The sequence below is a fragment of the Pyrus communis genome, chromosome 10 (assembly GCF_041283825.1).
Source record: "Pyrus communis isolate YQ-2024b chromosome 10, ASM4128382v1, whole genome shotgun sequence".
In the NCBI taxonomy this organism is placed as follows: Eukaryota; Viridiplantae; Streptophyta; class Magnoliopsida; order Rosales; family Rosaceae; genus Pyrus; species Pyrus communis.
The window spans coordinates 21,385,475-21,404,417 of record NC_142574.1 but is presented as its reverse complement, the minus strand read 5'-3'; the positions used below and the strand labels follow the sequence as shown (position 1 = coordinate 21,404,417).

At 37.8% G+C, this 18,943-nt stretch overlaps 4 protein-coding genes across 4 annotated transcripts; all 4 read left to right on the top strand.

Moving 5' to 3' along the window:
• The first annotated feature begins 18 nt into the window (after positions 1–18).
• On the top strand, positions 19–1,525 carry LOC137729240 (large ribosomal subunit protein uL13z). Its single transcript, XM_068468103.2, has 4 exons — positions 19–345; positions 449–565; positions 662–749; positions 1,160–1,525. The coding sequence occupies exons 1-4, from the start codon at positions 74–76 to the stop codon at positions 1,301–1,303; spliced, it is 621 nt and encodes a 206-aa protein (XP_068324204.2). The 5' UTR covers positions 19–73; the 3' UTR covers positions 1,304–1,525.
• A 2,884-nt stretch (positions 1,526–4,409) lies between these two features.
• Positions 4,410–7,416, top strand: LOC148693705 (uncharacterized). The gene is made up of 4 exons (XM_088678096.1): positions 4,410–4,496; positions 6,116–6,217; positions 7,124–7,220; positions 7,331–7,416. Exons 1-4 carry the CDS (start codon positions 4,410–4,412, stop codon positions 7,414–7,416), a joined length of 372 nt encoding a protein of 123 aa, XP_088534222.1.
• A 1,170-nt stretch (positions 7,417–8,586) lies between these two features.
• LOC137729754 (uncharacterized) lies at positions 8,587–11,732 on the top strand. The gene is made up of 4 exons (XM_068468774.2): positions 8,587–9,165; positions 10,712–10,795; positions 11,208–11,319; positions 11,444–11,732. The coding sequence occupies exons 1-4, from the start codon at positions 9,091–9,093 to the stop codon at positions 11,557–11,559; spliced, it is 387 nt and encodes a 128-aa protein (XP_068324875.2). The 5' UTR covers positions 8,587–9,090; the 3' UTR covers positions 11,560–11,732.
• A 2,022-nt stretch (positions 11,733–13,754) lies between these two features.
• On the top strand, positions 13,755–18,235 carry LOC137729755 (Leucine-rich repeat protein kinase family protein). Its single transcript, XM_068468775.2, has 16 exons — positions 13,755–13,976; positions 14,063–14,603; positions 14,700–15,151; positions 15,256–15,373; positions 15,449–15,517; positions 15,631–15,699; positions 15,776–15,844; positions 15,964–16,035; positions 16,129–16,197; positions 16,272–16,510; positions 16,594–16,799; positions 16,901–17,027; positions 17,136–17,204; positions 17,296–17,485; positions 17,581–17,713; positions 17,818–18,235. Exons 1-16 carry the CDS (start codon positions 13,901–13,903, stop codon positions 18,028–18,030), a joined length of 2,712 nt encoding a protein of 903 aa, XP_068324876.2. The 5' UTR covers positions 13,755–13,900; the 3' UTR covers positions 18,031–18,235.
• Positions 18,236–18,943: the final 708 nt, after the last annotated feature.

Genomic DNA, 18,943 nt, shown 5'->3' with positions numbered 1-18,943 from the left:
AAAACCCTAGCTATGAACCTCCCCTCTTGTATACTCGCACGGAGTGAGGGCGAGAGAATTAGAGAGCGAGAAAATGGTGTCCAGCTCAGGAATCTGCGCGAAGCGAGTGGTGGTGGACGGGCGCCACCACATGCTCGGTCGTCTGGCGGCTGTCGTGGCCAAGGACCTTCTGAACGGCCAGCCGATCGCGGTCGTGCGCGCTGAGCAAATCGCCATATCGGGCGGTCTGGTGAGGCAGAAAATGAAGTACATGAGGTTTCTCAGGAAGCGCATGAACACCCAGCCCTCTCACGGCCCCATCCACTACCGCTCTCCAGCCAAAATCTTCTGGCGCACCGTCCGAGGGTAACGTCGTAATTCCACTATTCCCACCTCTGTTCCCCTCTGTATCTCCGCTCCTCGACTCCAAACTCACCATTTTAATGGCGACTGGTTTGTGTTTTTGCAGGATGATCCCGCACAAGACTAAGCGCGGAGCTGAGGCTCTGGCGAGGCTGAAGGTTTACGAGGGCATCCCGCCGCCGTATGACAAGACGAAGAGGATGGTGGTTCCTGATGCTCTCAAGTGAGTATGGTGTTGGTGTGACATTTTGTTTTTGTTGTGCAAGTGTTTGATGAATTGCTTCGCTGAATTTGGGTTTGTGATCAATTGTGAAATTAGGGTGTTGAGGCTTCAGAAGGGCCACAAATACTGCTTGTTGGGTCAGCTTTCATCCGAGGTCGGATGGAACCATTATGACACAATCAAGGTAAGATGAAATTCAACTCAAAAGGTTTATGCTTTTACGATTCTGGTTGAATGTGGTTGTAATTAGATGGCCATTCCCTTTTATTTGTTGGATATGTAGTTTGCATTTTGTTTTTTAATGTAATTTGAATGTAGTTTTTAGTTAGCCGCAGCAGAGTTTGTTGCTTTAGGGAGTTATCTCCACCCTTGCATTTTTCGATCATTTCACTTGTCGGTTTTATGATCTTTTATGTATATATTCATCCATGAATATGGTTTTCATGATCATATGTTTATAAACTTTCTTGAGATGTGCTGGAATTCCGAAACTTCCTTTAAGCTTGACAATTGGTTGACGTATTTTCTGGCCATGACATAATGTTGATTTTAGTGTACGAATGCACTGAATTTATTTTTATTTTCCGTTCACAGGAGCTGGAGAACAAGAGAAAAGAGAGGGCTCAGTTGGCATATGAGAGGAAGAGGCAGCTAACCAAACTTAGGTTGAAGTCTGAAAAATCTGCAGAGGAGAAGATTGGTTCCCAGCTTGAACTCCTTTCTTCGGTGACATATTAGAAGTTTAGGGCTGTGAAGTGGTGTCGTCGTCTATTTTTTTGTGCCAGCCAGCCATACATTTTTTGTTGAGGATTACATTTTAGTGAACTTCTAGGGATTACATCTTAGTGAACTTCATGTCAAGGCATCTCGTTTTGAGGAATTGAATCCTTTATTTGATAGTTTTCAATGGGGAACTTAATTGTTTACCTATTTTGAATCATATGGTTCTAGTTTGCTTTATGATGGGTTGATGTCTTGGCTTCTTTGTTAGTGCCGCCAAAAGCCATGGCGGCTTTCGTTGTGTTATGCCTAGCTGTGGCTGGCTTCACGTTTTGGCTTGATGTTTCCACCTTATAGGAGAACCATAAACCTATTTTTGAACCGAATCTCCATTCGTCTCTGCCATATCAAGTGTAACACAGAGAGCTTGGCAAGAAGTGTTTAAAGTTGTTGATGCACAAAATTAGCGAGACTTTGGAACAACGTAAAATGTTAAGTTCGTCGGCGAGACTTTAGAATAACATAAAATCAAGTTTGTCGGCAAGACTTTGGAACAATGTAAAATGTTAATTTTGCGACCTTCGCCTGGTTGCTCCGGTCACCTTTAATTGACTACGCTAGGTTCTAAAGGAAAGCAACTAGGAAGCTAAAAAAGAGATAGAGATAGGGAAGTAAACACAAGATGTACATCATTCACCCTAAGTTTGGCTACGTCCACGGAGTATAGGAGTTCTCATTAATAGTTTACACAAATACATAAGAGCATAGGAGTTCTCATTAATAGTTTACACAAATACATAAGTTTAAGCATAATCAGTATTAGTGGGTTCTAATAACTAGTTTAAGTACAATAATGATGTTTCCCCCCTTAATTGTAGGAGAATTGTCTTTTTTTTTTATTTTTTTTTTATTTTATAGTTGAGGAGAGTCTCCGGCTTTCATCTACGGTCGATGTGGGACTGTAGGAGTCTTATTCTGACGTTGACATATGTCGTGATGTGATTGGCCTCCTGGATGGAGGGAAACTCTTGTGCTTTGGTAGGGGTGCCTTAGCATGAATTCCTCAGTGAGTCTTTGAAGGTATGAAGTTCATTAGTGCTTGGTAGTTTTGGGATTGATCAAGTATGGTACAAACAAAAGTAAACCTCCAACTTCAATGATGGTAAAAAGGCTTGGAACTAAATATTCTTTGGCCCCCTTAGACGATTTTAGAAGAAAGAGAGTGAAAGAAATAGAGGACAGAAAATAGAGAGAGAGAGAGAAGCGGGAAGACAAGAAGACGAGGTATACGGAGATTAAAATGTTGAGCGGAGTGGGAGGAAAGGAAGAGATGATGAAAAAGAAAGAAGAAGATAGCTAGTTACTGAAAGGAGGAACCGAGTAGCAAGTAATTACCAGCAAATTGTATATATTTCATTCAAGTCGAGTGAATACTAGGGAGGGAATGACGAGCAAATCATATGATAGCGTCTAAGTAAATCCCATTAATGGCCTAGTTATACTTGCCAAACAGGTTTGGAGAAAAAAGAAATGGATAAATTTATTGAAGAAACCGGTGGGAAATGATTTCGGCACTTTCCTTTGCCTCTTTGCACTTTCTTCTTCTTCTAACCTTTAGATTAAATAAATAAATAAAGAATTAAGACAAAAACAAAGGGACGAGTGAGAAGCAAAAAAAAAAATGTGAAAAAACCATTTCTTGAAACCAAATCCGCACATAGATTTAGGTCCATGGTTTATTTTCAAGATCATTGTTCTAGATCCTTCCAGTTCATATTTTAAACAGACCCAAGATTGAGTTTGTTTGTGTACTACTACAAACAAGTAAGATCTTGGGGCAAAGTTTTCGCCGAGAAAAAGATGATGGATTTAGAGGAAGTGGAATGGTTCTAGCTTTCCATTGCCTAATGTGAAATCTTCAAATATCGAATCGATGATTTACCAAAAGTACATATTAAATAACTATAATGATATTGTCACTCTTTCTTATTTTTTAAATTTTATAGATTCATATTTTAATCACGTGCAGTGTAATGATCTCATAGATTTGTATTTTATTTTCTACAATTGGTTCATGAGGGAGAAATGAAGGAAAATGTATGAATTAAAAATTTTGGACTTGTTTGATGTTCATTTTGTATTCGTTTTTGTGTTAGAATTAGTGGGAAAATACAAGAGAAAAATGAGGGTTATAGAAGAGTGGTGGAGGAGATGTAGAAGAAAAGCTATGCAAGTCTAGCAATAAAGAAAAACTAGTCGAAACATATGCACAATTTAGACTTGCAAGGACTGATGCTTTTCAATTTAATTATGGCCTACATATTGTAGTCCTCCTTCTGTCCGGAGACCGAAACAAGAGTTTTCTACCTAAGACCTGATGCGGCATCTTCACAATGCTAGAGCTGCAAAAGTTTCAATAACGCATCCATCCGATGTAGCATAGGTAAGTCCTCACGAGTCATGAGACAATAAGGAAGAAACTGAAATGTTAAACAAAAATATGAATAAACTAACAAGTAAACAGCATTATGATTCATGAGAAATAATGCTTAGAAATCGAACTACACCAATGCATAGGTATGATTGATTTCCGTGGCTCTAAGATTGGTTGCCTAGATGCTCACTCAAACAGAATAACAAACTTATTTAGCAACCAAACGAGTCAAAGTCATTACGTATAATGATACATATATAAACCATATATTTACCATGTAGTCTTCACTCTCCCATAGCCCAACCACATGAAGGCATGGTCGTTCAGCTAAACGCAGTCGTTTAGAGAGTATTCGGAGGGCAAGCCAATTCAAAAACTAGCCAGTAACGGCTGCATGAAATGAACCCTCATTCAAGAACCAGCTAAGCCAGCAAAGAATCTTCTTCATCATCTTTATTGTGAAACCAATCCTCTTCTCTCCAAAAATGTCCCCACGTGTTTGCCAACCAAGGTCTCTCCCCTTCTCGTCTTGCATTCCATGTTTTCATCCTCGTTTGTATCGAAAACTCAGTTATAAGAATCCCCAAGGTTTGATTGTGAGCTCCTCAGAGAGAGTACAGTTTGTTAGGCTTTGATTGTGAGCTCCACAGAGATAGCACAGTTTTGTTGGGCTGTTCTTTTAGTGAGCAAATGGCACCGAAGAAGAACAACTCGCTTGAGATTCCCGACGGCTGGGTCCTGCGCACGAGGGTGGAAAGCGACGGGACTGAGGTCCAGGTAGTCCAAATTCTATACCCCTTTGCTTGAGTCTGATATAATTCTACCCATTTTTGTAAATTTTGAAGCTTTGGGTTAAACTCTGATTATGTTTTGATGGGGTTCTGTTTTTAATGTGTAGCGATGTTACTATGAGTATCTTTGTGTTCTTTGATTAATATAAGTAAACATTTGAGATAGGTAAACGGAAGAATTTTCGGAAAATAAAATTTGACCTGTTTTTATATGAGTAGAAGAACTACTGTTTGATGATTTGATGTGTAGATTTGGAGCTTTCAGTGGTTTCTTTTCCCTTGGAAAAATGATTATCTAGTTTTCTTAAAGTGTTTTATTTTCTTAGATCACAAGTTTTAACTGTTCAAGCACAAATTAGGATGGAAAAGTTTTGATTATTTTGGACTGCATTGGAATATTGCTTTGATCCGGTAAAAAATAAGTACAATATTGTATCCTTACTCGTTGATTGATTGTGTTGTTCCTCAGTTAGAACACATTGACTTTCACAGATCCTAGTGATCCATAAGGTACGTATGTGCTCAGATGTTAGATCTTGTGAGATCTGTTAACGTTGAAAAGATATATTTGGTATTATGCGGTACAAAATCATTTGATCTTTAAATTCAGCTTTGCTGTGAAATGTTTTAGATGAATCTACGTATGATTGTTTTAGCTGCACTTGTTGGATTGCATGTAGCTGTCATAAATTAAGTCCGCAGGACATGATCATTGAACATTCAGTTTAATTTTGTCGTAACGCATTTAAGATGAATCTAAAGAATCTCACTTTCCAAATAGTTACACGTGTTGAAATTTTTTTACCATCGCATTTGAGAAGCTTAATGAATGTTGAATGTCTACAAGCGACACAAGATTTTGTTGTTGTTATAGAGATTAGAGAATAGCTCATCATATACGGAAACTTATTTTTCCATATGCTTTTGTAACGTATAAGCAACTTTGTAAATCGACAGCGTGCAATCATGATCGATCACTATCTGTTGATTATGTATTGCCTCATTATTATGCACAAACTTATAAAGTAACTGTTCCCAATTGAGCGAAATTCTAGATCCTTCGTTGTTCTTCTTCTTCTTCTTCTTCTTTTTTATTTGGCTCCATGAAATCCTCTTATGGCGAATTTGATTTACACATAAAAACTTTAACCGCTAGAAAGAGAAACAAGGTGGTGGCACTCAGTTACTCTTATTTAACTAAACTATATAAGACCCTATCAAATGTAGCAGTTCAAGATACTTTTCCGAAACTAATGGTAGAAAGTTATAAGCTATGAGCAAAAACTTCCAGCAGGCAGGGTAGATGATACTCTACTTTCCCTTTTTACGGAATCCAGGGCCTCTAAATGTTGGATCAACTTCCTTGGCTAGTGATATTTGCTTAACCCATTTTTCCTTCTGTTCTTGATCTGAATATTTGGTTGATTTGTAACCATATTTTTTTAGATTATGTCAAAGGGATGCTACTAAGAATATTGTACTAGCTAGTTGTAAGAGAATTAAATTAAGTAAAGCTAGCAAGTCTTGACAATAAAGAAAAACTAGTTGAAACATAAAAACAATATAGACCTGCAAGGACTGATGCTTTTCAATTTTATATTGCAGTCCTTCTTTTGCCCCGAGACTGAACAAGAGTTTTCTACCTATGAAAAGCTGATGCGATATGTTCGGTATGCTAAAGCTGCGAAGGTTTCAATATATGCACCAGTGAGTTTGAGCTCCTATATATCTTCTTTATTTTAGTCTGTTCTTTTTTCTACTAATCGTCATGCATATACATATGTAGCTTAAATGTGGATTTCGTAGCCTAGAATCTTATTTCAACATGAGAAAAATGATGAAACTTCAAGACTTTATCAAACTGTTTGTGTCTGTTTAAGATTGCCCTTACATACAAATACATGATCATTGTCTACCATTCATGTGTGCTATGATTGTTTCCAGTCCTTTAAAGTAGGTTACTTAGTATGAATCACTTGATGTATTTAAGAGAAGTTTCGATAATAATTTGAGAAGTATAAATGCATTCAAACAATTAGGTCTGAGTTTACTGTGTAGCATTTGCTCATAGTATGGTAAGTGTGAATTTTGTTTAACGATTAATAATCCACAACTCCAGTAAAAACTTACATCTTTTAGTTTTTTGAAGATCTAATACTTAATGATCAGCTTGCTAATCAGGAGTAATTTTTCCATAATTAGGCGCTTTTCGGTTGAAAAGGACATAAGGAATTTGATATTGTATGAGACTTGCTTCAGTTATGTATTTGCATTGAAGTAGGGCAAAACTCTACTCATCTTATAAGGAATTTGATCTTGTGTGAGACTTGCTTCCCTTTAGCCTCATCTTATCGACAATCCCATTAAGTTGCCTCCTTATATTTCTGGGTTTTTGGTGCCTGGCTGCCAACAAGTTATAGGTCGGGGCTTCTCTGTAAGAATTTGATTGTTGTTTTCGTGGTCAGGATATTACGTCAGTTAATTAATGTTCCCAACTGGAAGAAGGGCTTTATCATATTGTACTAATAAATCGCTAAGTTTCCCAAGTAGGGTATTCAAGCAACTTTCGTTATAGTCTTCAAGATTTGAAAGCAATTTGGCCATCATGTGTAGGATTTCCAAAGCACCATTCCGAATGAAGTAGCTAGCTCAAAAGCCGGGAAGAAACGCTCATCAGGCAAGAGCTCAAAGTCATCTGTCACTAAGCAAGGTAAAGTTGTGAACTTCTTCATTTAATGGGAGAGGGAGGGAGATGAATTACTGTGTTATAATTGATGATATATAATTAATAATTTGAGTTCCTTAATTTTTCTGTTATAGGTGAGGAAAGCACCGAGCCTGCAGCAGCATGCAACAGCTCAACTGAAGGTCGAAGGTTGCGTTCTCATGGCAAAAAGCAAAAGTGAAGGACTCTAAACTTCCAGAATGTCAAATTTGTAGAACTTTCGGTTGTTCTGGCAAGTTTTGTTGTAGTGTGTGTGTCCATCATCATGTCATTGGAACTAATCTACCATCATTTTGTGATGGTTGAACTTGAAGTCCTTTAATATATAGTAGTGGGCTTTCCTTTTTTAATAATTGGTTCGCTCGCCATTTTTGATGCATGAGTAGTGTTTTGGCTGGGGATTAGCATTCCTGGAGAACTGACATTTGAGCACCTAAACTAGGAGAGAGACCTACCTACACCGGTACACTATTTTGCAACGGATGGGATACTATATTATTGGTTTAATAAGAATATCGATCGTCACAGTTCTGTTGCCAATATGCATATTTAACAATTACATGAATGAACCAACAAATAAGTAGTATGCATTATGAAACTTAAGAAGATATCTAAATCAACTTAAACTCTGTTAGACAATTATTTTTCCAAGGTGCTAATATAAGATGCTAATGATACGGTCTAGTGATATTCTTCTTCACTTGTAACTGAGAGGTCTTAGGTTCAATTCTCGCCAAAGGTAACTTTGAACCACATTATTGCTAGCCTATTGTGAGGCTAAGCCCACCCCCTCCTCATAAGTGTAGATAATATCGTTTGTTCAAAAAAAAAAAAAAAAATTGTCTAAGGCAAAAATATTAGGATGAGAAATGTAATGAGTTTTAAAATTGTTGTTAGCAATCCAAAATGTTATCTTGCTATAATTTTTCACTTTTAGTTTTATTAAGAGACGATATTCTATATCACTCTAATTTACGGTAAAGAAAATTCGAACTTGAGTGCAATAAAACGAGCACACTTACTATCTAATTGCCATAACTCACATTTACATCATTTTGTGAGAGAGTAGTGCAACATAACTTTTCAAAGTGCTAGTAACAATCCCATATAGATAAAGGTATACAAAGAAATTATTTTAGGGTGACTGAAACATTTAGATTGAGATGCCTCATATAAAAAAATTATCTCAGAAATTTTGGAGTCCAATAACCGGGACCACGTATCCATGCGAATTCAGACACAAAAAAAAAACCTCTCTACCCCACCTCCTAATCTGTCATGCTAATCATGGTCGACTTTTGGTCTCGTCCCCTCTCACAAAATCCCTAATCTTAAACTTGTGCATAAGAGCTTCTCCTCACTCTCCCCAAACACCCCTATTGTATATAACCCTAGTCTCCCCATTGCCCAACAACGAAACGCAGTCGTTTGGCAGATCCTCGGTGAGCGAGCCAATTCAAAACCAGTAACGGCCTGCTTCCCTATTTATGAAGCCTGTAAAAACCTAATTTTGGCGCTCTCTCTCTTCTCCCTCTCTCCCCTTCTCTCTCCAAATATGCAAAAATCCAGCTCAGAATACACAATTCTCGTCTGTCCGCATGAAAAATCAAGGACCAGCTAAGAACCCAGATAAGATTCTTCTTCATCGTCTTTATTACCATACCATCTTAAGCATTCTTCGTCCTCATCATCCCTCACCAGAAAATGGTACCACATGTTTTTCAACCTATCTCTCTCTTCCTCCTTCCATGTTTGCTCCCTCGTTCTTATCCAAAACCCAGCAATAAAAAGCCCCTCGCTTTGCGGTCGAGCTGCGCAGAAAGTTCAGTTTTCTGGGTTGGTCTTTTTCTGAGCAATGGCACCGAGGAATAGGTGGCTTCAGATTCCTGAAGGTTGGGAGTTGGATAAAAGAGAAGGGAATCATGTAAAGGTAGTCTAGAATCTATACCCTTTTAGTTTGAATGATATTTGGTACAGGTTTCTTTGTAAATTTTGGTAAAGGTTTCTTTGTAAATTTTGAAGCTTTGGGTTTGGTTTTTGATTGCAGTGCGATGGGTCTTTTTATATGATTTGCGCTGTGATTGTTATCGATTTTTTTGTTCATTTAAAAATATAAGGGATATGTGAGGTATATGTTGTTTGAGAAAACTGGGAACCATGTGCTCTCGTTTGCTTACATGGAAGATATTCTAAAAATAAATTTTTTTGTTGATTTTATGAGGAGCAGAACCACTGTTTTTTTATCATATAAGTGCAGATTTGAAGCTTTCGGTTGTTTTCTGGTGTTGTTAAATTGTTTAATTAGCTTAGATGCTCAACTTCTTTTTTATACAAGGTGGGAGGAGATTCTAACTTAGGTACATAGGAGGGAGAACATCCACCTAGCCAATGTGGCTATGCCCACACCTGTGGTTTAAAGGCTTAAAGCTGAAACTTATACTATAGCAATTTTTTATTGTCTGGACTGCACGTGAATTTGTGTTGATCTTATATCGATAGCACACAAAAATGTCATACTGTGTTTAGGTAGAAATGTTTGATACTACACAACAATGTATTTCTTATTAGATGATACTGGTTATCTTTTAAGATCGCTCAATTTTAAAATGATATAATTGGCAGTACGTACATGGTTGGTACAAGATCGTTGAAAATTCAGTTCAGCTTTGTTGGACATGTTTTAGATGAATCTAAGTAAAATTGTTTCCATGTAGCTGTACGTTTGAATTTCATATAGCCAATATATATTTAGTGCATGGCACACGATCATTGAACATTCAATTCAGCTTTGTCGTAACATGTTTAATTAAGAGGAATCTTGGTAATGTCGTTTTCCAAAATAGTTGCACGTGTTGAATTACTTCAACGATCACATTATAAGTGCTTTTTAAGGTTTGAAGCATGTTACCATCAAGCGACGCAAGATTTTTGGTGGTTATAGCAAATGCACGCACGTGATGGTTTTAATAAAAAAGAATGCTTTTGTAACATTAAATAGCTCAATATATAATAAACTTGGTTTTTCCTAATATAAGTACTTCGTAGTTTTACCAATTACGGGCATTTAATCATATGGTCCTTGTTAGTCGATTTCAGATTCACTCATTATTATTCATGGACTTAGCTGTGCTAGATTTAGCAAAATCCTGGATCTATCATTGCTATACCGTACTTCTGGACTTTATGCCTTCCTTCTTTTCATAATCTCAAGCCTTATACATTAGATCCACTTCCTTGAGTGATATTTGCTTCACTATTTTCTTCTCTCTGCATATTTGGTTCATTTGTAACCAGATTCATTAGATTGTTGGGCTTTTAGCGTGCTCAAAGTCACGCTACTAATGTTATGGTACTAGTTATGATACCATCAAACAAAATGACGCTAAAATTGTTTCAATGATAAAGATGAAATAGTTGAAACATAAAAAGTTCAAGAGCTGCAAGGACTGATACTTTTTTATGCATGGCAATTGTAGGGCTTCTTCTGTCCCAGAACAGGCCAATCATTTCTGACGTATGAACATCTTATGCGCTATATGAGATGGGTCAACTATTATGCAGTGAGCTTGAGCTTCTCCTACCATTTATTTTCAAGTTTATATTTTTCTATTAATTAGTGTGCATATATCCTGATGAACTGTGGATTTTAAAAGTCTAGAATCTTATATCAACAAAGGAAATGATGAAATAGAATTTGATTAATTTTATCTAGTTTGTTTTTATTTGTGATTTCCTTTAGTTTCATCTTTGTCTACCTCATTCTTGTGCTATGATAGTTTCCAATTCTTTAAGTTACTTAGGAGCCCTTTGATGTATTAGAGAGCAGTATTGATCTTGATATAACTAGAAATCATAAGCTCTAAAGACACAATGATATTGTGTATGATTTGCACGTAGTATTAGTATTAGTCACACTGATCTGAATCTGCTTCTTTATATAAAATTGTGTATGCATTTACCCACCATTTGTAGGATTCCAATGCCAACAACCCGTATGCCAACAAGCCGAACAATGGAGCAATCTTTAAATTTGGGGAAAATCCTTCATTGGGCCAGAACCCAAAACCATTGATGATTGAACAAGGTAAAGTTAAGTTCTTTATTATAACCGGGTGAGGAAGGGAGGCCGGCATCAATTATTCTGTTATAATTGATTGATGGTATTTTCCACATTTCATATTGTAAATGGGAAGGCACTGATTGTGCAGGGTACACTGCAGCCTCGACTCAAAAGCCAGATCCAAATTTTCAGTTTGTTGCCAAACCGAGCACTTCAAAGGCCAAGCACAAACAGCAAAGGCGAAAGCGAAGGACACCGATATAGATTGGATCATCTCAACATGAGAGTCTTAAATTGCACTGCTGCTAAGCCATAAATTTGGCCAATTCATAACCCTATCGGTTGTGCTTATGTTTGAACTTGGATATGTTCACCTTATTACGTGATGATTAAACCTTGAAATCCTTTACAATAGTAGGCTTTCCTATCTATGGTTATACTTGGTTCTCTCCCCATTTTTGATACATGAAGTTGACGTCGGCAGGCGCATGTATGAATACAGGCCTATCGATTAGAGAGAGCTTTGCCTGGCATCAGATTGACTAACTAAGCACAATGATTTACATGAAATGGGAATGCCAAGGTATGGTGTTCCAAACCAATTATGCAATGCTACATGAGAAAGTTAAAGCACATGTGACATATGATAGATTCAGGTCAAGACTACCTTTGTCCTTGGCGTTCTTGTTTCATGTAAGTCTCTCCAAAACTGGAGCTTTTTGTGACTCGAAGGCATGGGATACACAAGGAAGAAGTTGAAATATTCAACAAATATATGAATAAACTTAGACCAACCCTTGTTCTAAATTTTCCCTTCAATTCCCACACCCCACCCCAAAAAAAAAAACATTTCTCTCCAACCCTTGTTCTAAAATCCTCAAGTTTAAGTGTTAAAACTTAAAGAAAACTTAAATTCCTATCAAAATTTAGCCCAAAATTAATAGTGGAGCCCACGTGTGAGAGTGAAAAACAGAAAGTGAAGCCCAAATGCCCAGCTCTCACCCGCCTAAACCCTTTGCACGCGCCAAGGAAGCAGCAGCCGGACCCCACCCATGTGGGCTTGTCTACTGGCAATCATGAGCCTAACGGCTCTTTTTTTTATCATGCGGCCACGTTTAAATGGGCCGTTGGTTGTCCACGTTCGAATTTTTTGTTTGTTTGTTTTATATTTATATATTTATTGAATCTAACGGTTGATATCTAATATAATTAAATCCAACGGTATAAAAAAAGACCTAACGGCCCAAATTTAAATCTAACGGCTAAAATAATTATAAAAAAAATATTTAACTCAAAATTCACCCAAATTTAGTGATTTTTCAATATTTATCGGCATCTAAATAGTTTTAGGTTAAAATGTTCATAAAATTAAATCAGGATGGTGTACATAATTTTTTTTTTTTTAAAATTACTTAAAAGAAAAAATTAGCCTAAATTTAATGTTTAATAGTCTGAGGCTAAAAAATTTAGGCCAAAAGGATTAGAGCAGAAAAACTGTTTTTGGGTTAAAACCTAAATTTTCTGAGTTAAAAATTTTAGATTTTTCTCCAAAGGTTGGAGATGGTCTTAAAAATGAATAGCATATATCATTGATGCATGAGAAACATAGGGTATTGGTTCATATTTTGTCTTCCTTTGTAGGCCCAAAATGATGGGTTTGGTTAGGACAAAGCACCTTTCCTTCCCATAAAAGGTAGCAGTTGGAGCAAGAGAGAAATTACAAGCAAAGCTATACAAAAAGGGAACCACAAAAATCATCGTTTTGTTGCACCCTGCATTAAGCATCCTATGCATCATCATCTTCCACTAATCCACATTACTGAAACTTGCATTTGAAGCCTTGACTAATTAATCTAATGCAACTGTTGCTTATTTCTGAGACAAGCAAGACCCTCCCTTTTTCTTTCTTTTTTTTTCCTGGATTTTTATAAAAAATAACCAAGAAAAAAATTTCCCAATTTTATAGCACGATGAGTTGGAACGTTGCATGTATACAAAAATAATATATTTTATATGAGTATCTCGCTCAAGACAAGACTAGACCACATAATGAGTGAGATATTGAAATGAGAAAATATCCTTGATGGTGCGTTAGAATCTCTCATTTCAAAACCCCAAAACTAACACTATGTTACATGTACGCTTAATAACTTCTCTATTCATAACTGAAAATGGCCTTCTTTTTCAACACCTACTACAATATTATTACTAGCACTGTGCATGTCTCATAATTATAATTATTTGCTACTCCTTCATCATCACCATTGCGCCTTTTTCATCCTCTAGTCACAGCCTTCTTTTATCTCCTTTTTACAGATTCAATACTAAATAGAGCCGTTTAATTACCGTGTTAATGAGTAGTCCTGACTATTAAACAAAAACTGCAAAATAAAATGACACTTTTGATATTTTATTTGTAACTAATTCATCAATTTGTCGCCCCAGTGACCCCACTAAAGAAAGACAATCATTTTCTTGGATCCCAATATCTCTTTCACTTCCTTCTTTTGAAATCTTCACTCTGTTTACTCCCTTTTGTTTCCTAGATAAGTATTTTGGGCTTCTCTGGTTTCTGAAGATAGCAAACTTTCGTGGTTCCGAATTCATGGACCTCCATTGTTTGTGGGTTGGCATCTGTCTGTTCTTCGGCTTTTCGCTAGTTGCCTTATGTGACCAAGATGGTATGCAAATTTTTCATCAAACTTTTTGGTTCATCCTCCTAATTCCTACATTTTAAGTGTTGGTTCTTCATGCATATGATGGACAGGTTTCTTGAGCTTGATTTGCGGTGGAACTGCCGATTACACCGATTCATCTTCAATCTCATGGATTCCAGACAGTGCGTACATCGCCACTGGCAACATAACCAATGTTGATTACATCGAAGGAACTTCCTCATCTAGTGTCCCAGTTCGGTACTTCCCAATTTCCCAAGGCCGGAATTGTTATAAGCTACCAGTCACCAATGTGTCGTCTTTGGTTCTTGTGAGAGCTCAGTTTGTATATAAAAACTATGACGGGCATCGAAAGCCCCCGTCATTCTCCGTCTCTCTTGGGACAGCCATTGTTAGTACTATAGACCTCCTAAAAAATGATCCGTGGACAGAAGAGTTTGTTTGGCCAGTTGATAAGGACACAGTGTTGTTCTGTTTGCACGAAACTGCAGGTAGAGGAGCTCCTGTAATTTCTACACTTGAAGTTAGGCCACTTCCTCAAGAAGCTTACACAAGTGGCATGGAAGATTTCCCTAACAAGTCACTTAGGAAAAACTACCGGATAAATTGCGGTTACACGAATGGAACTTTGAGGTATGAAATTTTCTGACTCTCAAGAGCTTATACTGAGTTGGGTCAGTTCACCATTAACTTCGATGTTTTATTGGAGTTTTCGTTGTCTAAAAACAGGTACCCTTTGGATCCGTATGATCGGATATGGGATGCTGATCAAAGCTTTTCACCATTTCATACATCCACCGAGTTCAAGACTCAGCTTAGCTTCAATTTCTCTGCTTTGAAGGAGGCTCCCCCTGCTGCCATTCTCCAAACAGCAAGAGTTTTGGCGCGAAGGGACATGTTGACATATACCTTTCCTCTTGATACCCTGGCAGACTACTACATTGTCCTCTACTTTGCTGGGATTCTTCCTGTTTTTCCTTCGTTTGATATCTTAATCAACGGTGCTGTTGTGCAGTCAAACTATACCATCAGAAGCTCAGAAGTTAGAACACTATATTTTAAACAGAGAGGAATAAAGAGCTTGAACGTCACACTGAAAACCATCAGCTTCTATCCTCAAGTCAACGCAATTGAGGTGTATGAAATTCTCGATGTTCCAGAGGAAGCCTCCTCCACTACAGGTACCATTTCAATTTGCCACAATTAATAATCAAGGTCACTTGATGCGCTAATTTCGATCTACAACTGACTTTATTTTTGTGTGATCTCCTACATTATGTTGCAGTATCAGCTCTTCAGGTTATCCAACAGTCTACCGGTTTAGATTTGGGGTGGCAAGATGATCCTTGCTCTCCTAAATCATGGGATCAAATTGGATGTGAAGGAAACATAGTCACATCACTGTATGTTCGTTGTAGTTCTAGAATTAACGTTTCATTTTATCTCTTATGCTGAACTTACTGTCTACGTCTTTTTAGGGAGCTTCCGGGAATCAGTTTGAGGTCGATTAGTGCAGCCATCGGCGATTTGCTTGATCTTAAAACATTGTAAAGTCTTAAGACTGCTACTAGTTTTGAGAATATTTTTGGTGATGAAATCTTACTTGTTTGCTAATATTGATGTTATATTTTCCTTATGTTTTGGTGGTATTTATGCCCAGGGATCTGCATAACACATCACTTGCCGGTGAAATACAGAATTTGGGCAGCTTGACACGCCTCGAGAAATTGTAATCCCCTTTTATTCTTTACCAGAAATTCTGTCTCTTACACCGTGACAATCATTTACTTGACTCGAACTTCCAGGAATCTGAGCTTCAATCGACTAACATCCTTCGGTACTGAGTTGGAGAACTTGGTTAGCCTCCAAATTCTGTAAGTTGAATGTTTTCTGCATTTCTATGCTTTTGAACATAAGTTTACGCTTGTTTATGAACCCGGAGTCTGATACTAACATTGCATTGTCACTTTTCTTCTGCTTACTCTATATGGAGGGACTTGCAAAATAATACTTTGCAGGGAATCGTTCCAGACAGCTTGGGAGAGTTAGAAGAACTTCACTTATTGTAAGTGAACCCTTGTATACTTTCCAGTTCATATACGAGTAAAATCATTAATCGCATCACTCTCACTCAAGTTACATTCACTGCATTTATCAGGAACCTGGAAAACAACAAACTACAAGGCACTCTTCCGCTGTCCTTGAACCGAGAAAGTTTGGAAATCAGGTACTGAATTTAACATTGTCATTGTCTGCTGCACGTTATGTTTCCTCTTGTGATAATGCACTGATACTGTGCAGGACATCTGGAAATTTATGCCTCTCTTTTTCGACAATGTCATGCAATGATCCTTCATCCAACTCTTCAATTGAGGCACCACAAGTTACACTCTTTCCCCGAAAGAAACACACTGAACACAGCCATGTAGCAATTATACTTGGCGCAATTGGAGGAGCCTTACTTGCACTTGCGATATTTGTCTTCCTTTTAGTATTCTTGCACATGAAGAAAAGGAGACTTGAAATGACATGTGCGGCAAGTATGTGAACATCCAGATTATGATTTTGTAGATTGAAGATTCTTACTTAATTCTTACACGAACGTTGTTTGGTTACTGCTTAGGGGAGGTGGCGGATATGCGAAACTGGAATGCTGCAAGAGTTTTTACCTACAAAGAAATCAAGGCAGCTACAAACAATTTTAAGGAGGTTATAGGCCGGGGTAGTTTCGGTTGTGTTTACCTTGGAAAGCTTTCGGATGGAAAAATGGTGGCTGTGAAAGTGCGATTCGATAAAAGCCAACTGGGGGCAGATTCTTTTATCAACGAGGTTCACCATCTCAATCTGTAAACTCTTTGCTCGCTTATAAAGCAGAGATATTTTGAAAATTCATAGCTCTTAATAACTTCTAAGGTCCTAATCTTTTATAGGTGCGTCTCTTGTCGGGAATTAGCCATCAAAATCTTGTAGGCTTGGAAGGATTCTGTCATGAAGCAAAGCAGCAAATACTTGTTTATGAATATCTTCCTGGCGGATCGTTGGCTAACCATCTTTACGGTATGCCAAAATTATGCATCAACAAAAGCAATTTTAATTCCTTGTGGAAAAAGTGTTGTTCTTTAATCCAAAGTTGCAATTTCAAGAGGTGTTCTGATGTTATATCAGGTCAAAAGAGTAAAAAAGTTTCACTGAGTTGGGTTCGCCGGCTGAAAATTGCTGTCGATGCTGCAAAAGGTATGCTGGTTCTTCTGCTTCTGATATGGGTCTTCCTACTCTATTTCAACAACTTTATCTAAATCACGAGTCTAATTTCTTTCTTTTGAAGGATTGGACTATCTACACAACGGGAATGAGCCGCGAGTCATACACCGTGATGTGAAATGCAGTAACATCCTTCTGGACAAGGAGATGAATGCTAAGGTTTGTGATTTTGGCCTCTCTAAGCAAGTAATGCAAGCGGAAGCAACTCATGTGACCACTGTCGTTAAGGGCACTGCCGGCTATATTGATCCTGAGTATTTCTTTAGACCCTCCATAATGCTGTTGATTTCTGATGGATTTTATTTTTCTCGTGTGTTGACCGATTAATTATACTAAACTCTATTCACAGATATTACTCGACCCAGCAGCTTACCGAGAAAAGTGACGTTTATAGCTTTGGTGTTGTTCTTCTGGAGCTGATTTGCGGGAGAGAACCATTGAGTCACTCTGGAACCCCCGACTCCTTTAACCTGGTGTTATGGGTAAAACCGAATATCTGTATTTTGTTGCACTTTGTTCTGTGCGTGTCAGTGTTCTTCCTTTGGGCGAAAGTTCATTGTTTCTTTGTCTGTATTGACGAGTGCAGGCCAAGCCTTACTTACAGGCAGGTGCATATGAGATAGTGGATGAGAGCCTGCAGGGCACATTCGATGCCGAAAGCATGAGAAAGGCAGCCTTAGTTGCTATAAAATCTGTAGAGAGAGATGCATCACAAAGGCCAACCATAGCAGAGGTTTTGGCCGAGCTCAAAGAAGCCTTCAGCATTCAACTTTCGTATCTCGCATCACGTGACATGTGAACTCGAATTTTGCGACTTCTGAGATCAAATTTCTTCAGATAAGAGAGCTATTAAGTTATTTTGTATAGTTCTACCCTATATAGTTAATTTATCCTTAAAATGCGACTGTATTTCTTCTGTTATATAAAGCTTTGTATGGTAAGGTGAAAGAGGGCACAGTAAAAAAGTTTGGTATGATAATTTATATCTACGATTTTGTTAAAAATCAATATTTTGTATTGGATATTACTCCAAAAATAATCTCAGTAATTTCTCTGTATATACAAATATGTTGAAGGAATACTGCCGTTGATGCAGCCACCGCGTAAGGAAGTCGATCCAAATGCCCCGGAAAGTTTTCCCGCCTAGAAACTAACTCTTCAAAACCCAGGAAAATCTGAAACTTGTAAAATAATTTCACCTCTTTTAGCAAGTATTGCAAGTCGAGTGACGGGTTGAGCTCAAACTGGCTGCATATGAATATCATTTCTCAGTTTTTCTTTCATCTGGTAAAATAATCGAAGATCTTCAGCCCACCAAAGTGCAACTTTTAGCCAGAGCGCGTCATGAGACGCGTCTTCCACCTAGTTAAGCATCGATTTAAAGTGCATATCTATACAACTCTATTCGGACTTCAGAGTAGAGTTGCAGGCATTGTTACGCATGTATACAGGGCAGCATAATTGTTAAAATAACTGAACTGACCTGGAGGGGAAGGGTGATCAAACAACCACAACAAACCCCAGCAAAGAAACACTCTGAAGAAATGCCCTGCACTCAGATAAAAGCTTGATTCCCAAAGTCAATCAACACCCGTTGGTGAAAGGTAAGGGCAAAGACAACAATGTTTTCCTCTAACCCAAAATACCCTCTCCAGCGGTCCAATAAAGTAAGGACAAGTTGTGGGCCAACCACTGTTTGCTGAAAAGCCCGT